This window comes from Pseudopipra pipra, chromosome 1, assembly GCF_036250125.1.
Source record: "Pseudopipra pipra isolate bDixPip1 chromosome 1, bDixPip1.hap1, whole genome shotgun sequence".
In the NCBI taxonomy this organism is placed as follows: Eukaryota; Metazoa; Chordata; class Aves; order Passeriformes; family Pipridae; genus Pseudopipra; species Pseudopipra pipra.
Genome location: NC_087549.1, coordinates 23,799,595 through 23,807,412, shown reverse-complemented (window position 1 = coordinate 23,807,412; position 7,818 = coordinate 23,799,595). Strand labels below are relative to the sequence as shown.

Sequence of the window (7,818 nt, the reverse complement as noted above, 5' to 3'; positions counted from 1 at the left end):
TCCACAGTGTTTACTATATATTATTTTTTTCCCCAGAAAATTTAATTCTAAATCTAATTAATAGCACATGTCCTTTGTGTAGGGCTATCTCTTATTCTTACTGTCAGTAAAACATCTGCACATTTGACCCTGTGCACAAGTACCATTTCAGCGACTCACATCTGGTTCATGCCTGTGTGTGCACATGCACAGCACCCAGGATAAACACGTTTGCTCTTTAGCCCTGAAGCATCTCTGTTTCACTGCAGATTGGAGAACAGGATCAGCACAAACCAAATGTCTCATGAAAGAGTCTCCAGGAAAACAAGGGGAAAAGTGAAAAATGGGGCTGTGGATCACTTCCAAATCCCTACTGAGGTAGGCAACTTGAGATCCTTGACATCGGTGGCCTGTCTTAAAAGGAAAAAAAAAGAGGAGAAGAACAGATCTATACAGATGGTGGGAATTTATGTCTCATTTCCATTATGCCACCAGTCTCACACACTCCAGGCTTACTTATTCCTTTTTTATGGGAATAAGATTTCTGTGTCCTGTGACCCAGGATCCAGCCATGGTTCACGACAGAGCTGAAAGCAGCCGGGGAAGTTTGCATCAAGGTGTTGGAGGAAAGCAGTTGTCAAAGCAGTCTGGTGAAAGCTAACAAGAAGAGCAGACCAGCAAGATGGAAAATATAAATGTCTGCTTTTTTACCTTCCAAAATGATGTACAGATGAGCTATCACATCGGGGGGGGGCCATACCTGTGCACTGACTGACAGCTAGGTATTGCCAGAATAGCAACTGTCAATGCTGCCTGCTAACAACAGGACAGAATTAGGTATCCCCCTCTTTTTCAGTCTTTCAGGAGAAGCTGGGGATGTACGGACACGCATTCAGTCACCTGCTTCAGCACTGTGTGGCTTCCTGTGGAAAACTACTACTTTTTTAAAAATGAAAAGGCATTGCACTGTGGATTTAAGAACATTAATAACCCAAATTTGCACTTTAACTTAGAGCCCATGCTTCAGTAGATTTAAGCCTTGAAACTAGGACAATTTTTGTGATGGAGGTAGAATAAGCCCCAACCTCTTGTGGTAAAATGCTTAGAGCAGTAAATATTTATTATTAAGTCAGCCAGGATCCATTTCATCTAATTAAAACATTTGCATCCTGGTCCTGTCTCATCCCATACTGCCAAATGGAAAATGTATTTCTCTAAGTCAGTGCTGCTCCTGAAAGTGATCCCGTTGAGCTGGAAGACTACAACCTCTCTGGACTGTAAAATCACTCAGAGACCACCTTCTGAGGGGGAGCTGATGACACAAGGCTTATAAAGTGCCAGCTTTACAATTGTTGCTGCTATAAAACATGTTTTTGGGGTTGGAATTGAATGTATTAAACTTCTTCATATAGCTCAGGAGCTTATAGCCTTTCTTTAACAGCTACTCATGAATGAAGTCCTGCTAGGCCAGGGATTACTGAGGGACACAGAGACAAGGTATTTTTTACAATTTCTTTTGATTGCTGATGTCCTAGTGCCTGCAGTGATGAAGAGCACCCTTAGCTGGCCATATTACTGTACCAGACACCACCATACTATGTAATGGGAAGCAAAAATAATACAATTTAGATACAGGATATTGCAAAAGGAACAACTAATGCTGCACGCCTCTGATTTTATGGTGCCTGGTTTCCTGTAGCTTCGTCTGTTGTGGAGTTTACAATGTTTACTAATGCAGCTTGGGCACACTGCAGCCTTCCTCTCTCTATGGGCACCAATTCCTTCTTTTCCAGCAGCTGCCTTTTGCCAAGGAAATTGCATAATGGCAGTTCTGCAGCTTTGACAAAGGTGGCTGAGGTTAGTCACATAGCTAGAGCATCATTTCTGGAAGAAAAATAGCAAATCAAACTAATTGACTCAGGAAATGAATTGTCGATGTCATTTTTGTGTTCTGTAGTCACTGTAGCACTTTAGGTGGTGTTTTCCAGCTGCTTCTAAAAAAACCCAAAAAACCATAAAGCCCCATAGAAATAGAAGTTGAAAGGAATTTTTCTGTTAACTTCATCTGTTCATTTTGTTGCAGCTAGGATTTTGCCTCTGATTTCTGCCCTATGTTGTACAAACTGAAGATGAAGGACACTTTTAACTTGCCCTCCAACTAACACACTGCAAGGTTTATAAGAAGTTAGCCAGATCATGGCTACCGAAAAGCGACTGAGCTACAGTATTTGAAGTCAAGTGAAAAAGCACATCAAAAGTACCTACCAAAAAGGAACTGAAGAGAATAAAGCTACATAATATTTGGGAAGAGCAATATGAGGTGGACAAAAGATATATAAAAGTGAAAGACTACAACCACAAGCTGAAAATAATGGCCTGGGTAAGGCAAGGAAAGCAGGGTGAGGAGAGGAAAATCATCGGGCCAGGGACTAGGAGGGAATGAAGAATGTTTTTTGGATGGAGGTGGAATAACCACAAACACTGGGACTGGCCTTGGCTGACCAGAACTTAAGTTGTGCATTAGCCAGCACATATCCTTCTTCTCCCTTATGCCTTCCATAAGATGTGCTTGCTAGTTGCTTGAAAGACTTCTTTAAAACTTGAGTTTAAGGACTTAGAGCAGAGTCCTTGCTTTCCTGCCTTGTTTATTATCCCATGTACCATACCAACATATGTTCTAGGTGCTGGTACAGTACACACTAATGAGCTAAAAGGGAGACAGGACACACACTGAAATAGCACACAAAAATCATTCCATCTGCCAGACTTCTGGATAAATTGAGTTACTTTTAAGAGCTCAGGGAATATGGGAGTACAAAGAGCAAGATATAACTAGGGTGCGAAGCTGAGTTTTGAGTAAAGAGTCAGGAAAACTGACTTGTCTAGTTATATGGAGAAAACCCAGAAGTTAAGCAGTAACATAGACAACGAATGAAAAAGCTATGCCAGCCTTGTGCCATGCTAGTTCTACATCACAGAGAGGTGGATTGAAAGATGAGGCAGTGAGTTTTCAGTGCATTTGTTTACAAAATTATTTAAAAACAAGTTTGATCTCAAAATATAGCCCCTATAGATATAATGAAAATAAATATCTTCCCCAATGCATTGAAATGTCACTTGTTACAAAAATCTAAATTACTTACTTTTGGTTCCACAGCTCATGTGATCCACTGCAAAATCTTGTGTTTTGAATGATTTTTTTCTTCACAAGATGGAAAAAAAAAAAAAAAGCTAAAACCTATCTAAATGCCTCCCATGAAAATATCATTTTATTCCAAATTTAAAGCTGAGGTAAACTACATTTTCACTTACAAAGGAAAACAGCCTAGGCATACTAGGAAGGCCAAACACACTGGCATTTTTTTTTAGAAATTTCTTCTCTAGAAACCAACGACTGGTATCTGAGGACCAGCACAGACTAAACGTAATAAAGAAACCCCACCTCTGAATTACAGGTATTAGAAGCTTACAAAATTTGAAACTTTTTATCCTGTTTGGGAAATGAAGTATATGGTCACTCTTTTGTCACAGTTCCTTTCTGTTTGTATGCCCACAGGGTGTAGCACAAGGCAAAAAAAAGAGAATTTGCAATGAATGAACGGAAACCTTCTGGCAATATTTCAATTGGTCCAAAATTTTGTAAAATGTGGCTTCCAAAACTAAAATTAGCCACGTTCGATCCATTCCCATATGAAGAAGTGACGTGCTCTATCTTGAAGAAGATAAAATCTTATACGGAAGATGTGACGAGAAAGGCTGCTGGCATGATCTTAGGATGTTCACATTTAAAGTGATGAAGACACATCAGTGAGTTATGCAAATTATCTGAAACAAATGCCAAAATTCCTTTTACTAAATCATCACACACTCTACGTAACATTTAGCTTACTATAACCCTTTTCATATATACATCTCTCAGCCTTGCAAAAAGGAGAAAATAAAAGCTATTTTAGAAGTAATTTAGGAAGCTTAAAAACCAACCAGTCACAGTGAAATTTATTAGCATCTTTTCTACGCCTCACTTCAACTGCCACTTTATTGAAAAGTGTTATTCTAGTAAAATCCTTAAAAGGAATGTCTCAGGGCTTTCAATGACTACAAAGGACACTTGTAAAGTTAGCTGTTCTCATTAGTATACAGAGGCCAGGATTTGGGGAGGGGAAAGGGGGGGAGGGAAGGGGGATGCAAAATCAATGCATAATTATCAGTGGCAAAAAAGTTCAAGTCAAACTTGCCAGCTTTCAGAATTTCAGCTGACCCACACACATATACTTTTAACCATAGTTGTGTAACAACACCAGCTCCATCAGCTGTTCTCAGTTTTGAGCTCGTCCCCTTCAGCTCTTTTAGTAATTAAACTATTCATCCCAAGGTTCAAATTCACCATCAGCACAGCAAATACCCACCTCCCTGAGCATCTAAGGGGCAAATACAAGAATAACTAGTTTTTCAGTTGTGGGTAGTGGTTATATCTGAAGCTAAGGTTTCTTTGTATCTTCTATTGAACTTTTTTTACTGGATTAAGAAACAAGAAAATTTCAAATAAAAATTCAGTTGAAGGGCAATCTACCCACTATGTTATTGTGTTAGAGGATAAGAATTAATGGCAGATCTAAATACTTTACAAGTTGTGCAAAATGCCACAAAAGCAGTGCAAGTTATGCGAAAAGAGACTTCAGATGCTAGCAATTAAGGAATTCTAAAATGCATTGAACTGCATTATACTTATAAATTAATCAAGATAAAGCTAATAATAACATCACATACTGATCCTACTGCATGAGGAATTCAGTGAGACATCATAAAACCCTTCAGCATCAGTTTCTATTAGTAGCTGTGGCAGAGAAAGAAATCTAAAATATTTCGTGGAATTAATGTATTCATGAAAGAACTAATCACAGAAATAAACGTAGCTGTTCAAATTGCTCTCTTGGACAAAGACAAACATCTTCTTCCATTTTCTTTCATGTGGGATTCCTACCTTCTTCAAAGGAGCTTTTACCTCAAATTGAGTGGGGGTTGGGAGATTGTTATGCTCCAGTCTGTCTGATGTGTTGTTCAGTTCTGATCTTGAAGCTCAATGACTACTAAAAACCCAAGGTAGGATTTTACCAAGGAAGCCATTCAAAATACATATTGGAACTTAACAATGACCAGCATCAAATTATCAAATTCCGGTCTACAGATTTTTAAGTGCTGCCTAGACCTACCTCTCCTTTCTTGAGTACTTCCCACCCCCCCTCCTCAGAGGAATAAAAAAAGACAACCCAAACAAGTAACCAACACAAGCTATGTTCCTGCCCCAATACAAGATCCCTAATTCTGGTTTCAGAATTATTTGACTTATAAATTCCAGCAGCCACATTCTCGGCTGCTCGAAGGGGTGTCTCATGGCTTACGAATGAACGCTGCTGGCAAACAAAGGGGCTCAGTTGCATCTCTGTGCATTAATAACCAGTGTCCCACTGCATCAGACTATGCGGATTGTTGTGGGGATTTTTTTTTTGCCCGCAAAATGGAGATCTTACAACTGAAAGAAGATCAAGGGGGAACGTGCCTACTGGAGCATTATCCACACAGTTTTGTTCTCGTGAACCAGAATTCACTTCACCTTAACAATGAGACACAGACCCGAAAATATAAACAAGACCACGTTTATTCAATACAGACAGGTTAATTAAGACAGTAAGTCCTGCAAATCAGGAACACATTTCAAACGCTCCGGTACGAAGTGCATATATTTAAAATCAACAGCTGCATCTTGTACTTGAGCCATTGCGTTTGTAGGGGAAGGGTGGATTTAGGATTTTTCTTTTTGGTAGAAAAAACTTGTTTCAGCTACCTTATGCTAACAATGCATCCTCAGGCTCCATTCACTCATTTGTTAAGTCCAGCTGCCTTCCAGCTTTGATATTCACATTTTTTTAAAACTGCTTCATACAGTCACAACGAGAAATAATAACAATAAACGTTAAAATAACAATAAAAACCCCCAACAAAAAAAACCAAATCAGCCCGGGAGGGGAAAGGAAACACCTCCCGCCGGGGTCAGCGAGGATTATTGCAAATGGCTCCTGGGAGACGGAGCAGCTCCGCGGCAGCGGGGACCCGCGGCGGGGGGGTCCGCGGCCCCGGCCAGGCTGCCCCGGCGGGGGGAGGAGGAGGAGGAGCTCCCAGGGAAGGCAGAGGAGGGAGGGGGGCACAACAACAGCGCGGGGCCGGCGGCGTGCGCGGCCTCCGCCGGTGGGCGAGCGGCGGGGCTCGGCGGGGTCCGCACCGCGGGTGACCTTGGGACGGGGGGCTCGGACACCCTTCCCGCTCCACCGGCACCGGCCCCGCCGGGGGGGCCCCGCCGCCGGGACACACTTACATCCTGGCAGAGCCCGCACGGCGCTGCCGCAGCCCGCCCGGCCCCGCCGCCGCCAGCGGCCGCGCTCCTCCGCCCCGGTCACCGCCGCTCGGCCCCGCCGGCTACTGCAGGGGCTGCACCGCCGCCGCCGCCGCCGCCTCGCTGTCCGCGCCGCCGCTCCCTGCCGAGGCGCTGCCGCTGGAGGCCGCGGACGCCGCTGCCGCTGCCGCCGCCGCCGCCAGCTGCAGCCGCCGGACGGCTTCTTTGATGAGGTTGCCGGAGAGGATGAGCTGCTGCAGGAGCCGGTGCGGGTCCTCCTCCTCCGCCGGACCGTCGCCCGGCCCCGGCGGCGGCTGCTTCCTCCGTCGAGCGGCGCTCCGCAGCCAGCCGCGGCCGCAGAGCTGCTTGGTCACCCGCTGGTGGCCGCTCCGGTCCGGCCGCGGGGTCTCGGCGTGCTGCGGGTGGGCTTGCGGCGGGGCCGGACCCCGCGGCGCCAGCAGCCCGGCCCCGCCGCCGCTGCAGCACCGCGGCGAGTAGGGGGCGGCGCGGTCGCGGGCGCTGCCCGGCCCCAGGTGCTTCGGGGCGCGGGGCGGCGGCGGCGCCCGCTGGGCGCTCAGCTGCAGCACCTCGCCCAGCTTAGCCACCAGCGCGTCCACCTCCTTGGAGCCTGCCTGTCCCACGGCGACCGGGCGCTCCAGCAGCAGGAAGCGCTCGCCTGGGCGGCACGGCATCTCTGCCGGGTCCCTGCCGTGCCGCAGCCGCCGCAGCGGGACCGGGGCCGCCGCCCGCCCGCCGCCCCGCGCGCGCGCGAGCACACGCGGCTCCGGCGCTGCGGTCGCGGCTGGAGCTCGGCCCGCTGGCGTTGGTTTGTAAACAATGGGTGACGCGCGCGCCCGGGCGCCTCCCACTGCGCCGGCCGGGGGGAGAGCGGGGAGGGCGGCCCGCCGGACCAACGCTCGCCGGCCGGTCTTGGGGCCGGCGCCCCTCGCGGCGAGGGCTCGGCCAACAGCGCGGGGGCGGCTCCCGCCGGTCGGGCGAGGCCGCCCCCCAACCGCCGGACACGCCACTGCCTGTCCCGTCCCCCTCCCCCCCGTCTGCGTGCCGCGTGGACCGGCCCGCTTTCAAACCCCGCACCTCGGGTCCCGGGGGCGGGGCCGCGGTGATTGGCAGCAGGGGGGCGGGGCGGCGGCCCGGCGGGGGTCCCGCACCGCTCTATCGGCGCGGGGGGGGCCGGGGAGGGCGAGCGGCGCCCGATGCCCGCCCCGTGCCCGCCCCGTGCCCGCCCGGCCGGTGCCGCTCCCGCTCCCTCCGTTAACGGCCCGCAGGTTGCCGGTGCGGGCGCGCGCCGGTGCCCCCGCGAGCGCCCGGCGGTTGCGCGCATGCGGCTCTCCCGCAGCAGCGCGCGCCTGGAAGCGGGAGCCGGTGCTTCCCGGCGGAGTGCGACCGTCCCGCACCGGCATCTGCGGGAGCGGGACGTGGCGCTGTGATTC

The 7,818-nt window shown here is 48.7% G+C and overlaps 1 protein-coding gene across 1 annotated transcript; it reads right to left on the bottom strand.

Annotated features, from left to right (window-relative positions):
• Window positions 1–5,617: 5,617 nt before the first annotated feature.
• On the bottom strand, window positions 5,618–7,589 carry LOC135411275 (GSK-3-binding protein-like). The gene has a single exon (XM_064648636.1). It carries the CDS (start codon window positions 7,057–7,059, stop codon window positions 6,451–6,453), a length of 609 nt encoding a protein of 202 aa, XP_064504706.1. The 5' UTR covers window positions 7,060–7,589; the 3' UTR covers window positions 5,618–6,450.
• Between the last annotated feature and the right edge of the window lie 229 nt (window positions 7,590–7,818).

Excerpts from the sequence above, each read along its gene's own strand:
- LOC135411275 (XM_064648636.1), bottom strand. The coding sequence starts at position 7,059 with ATGCCGTGCCGCCCAGGCGAGCGCTTCCTGCTGCTGGAGCGCCCGGTC.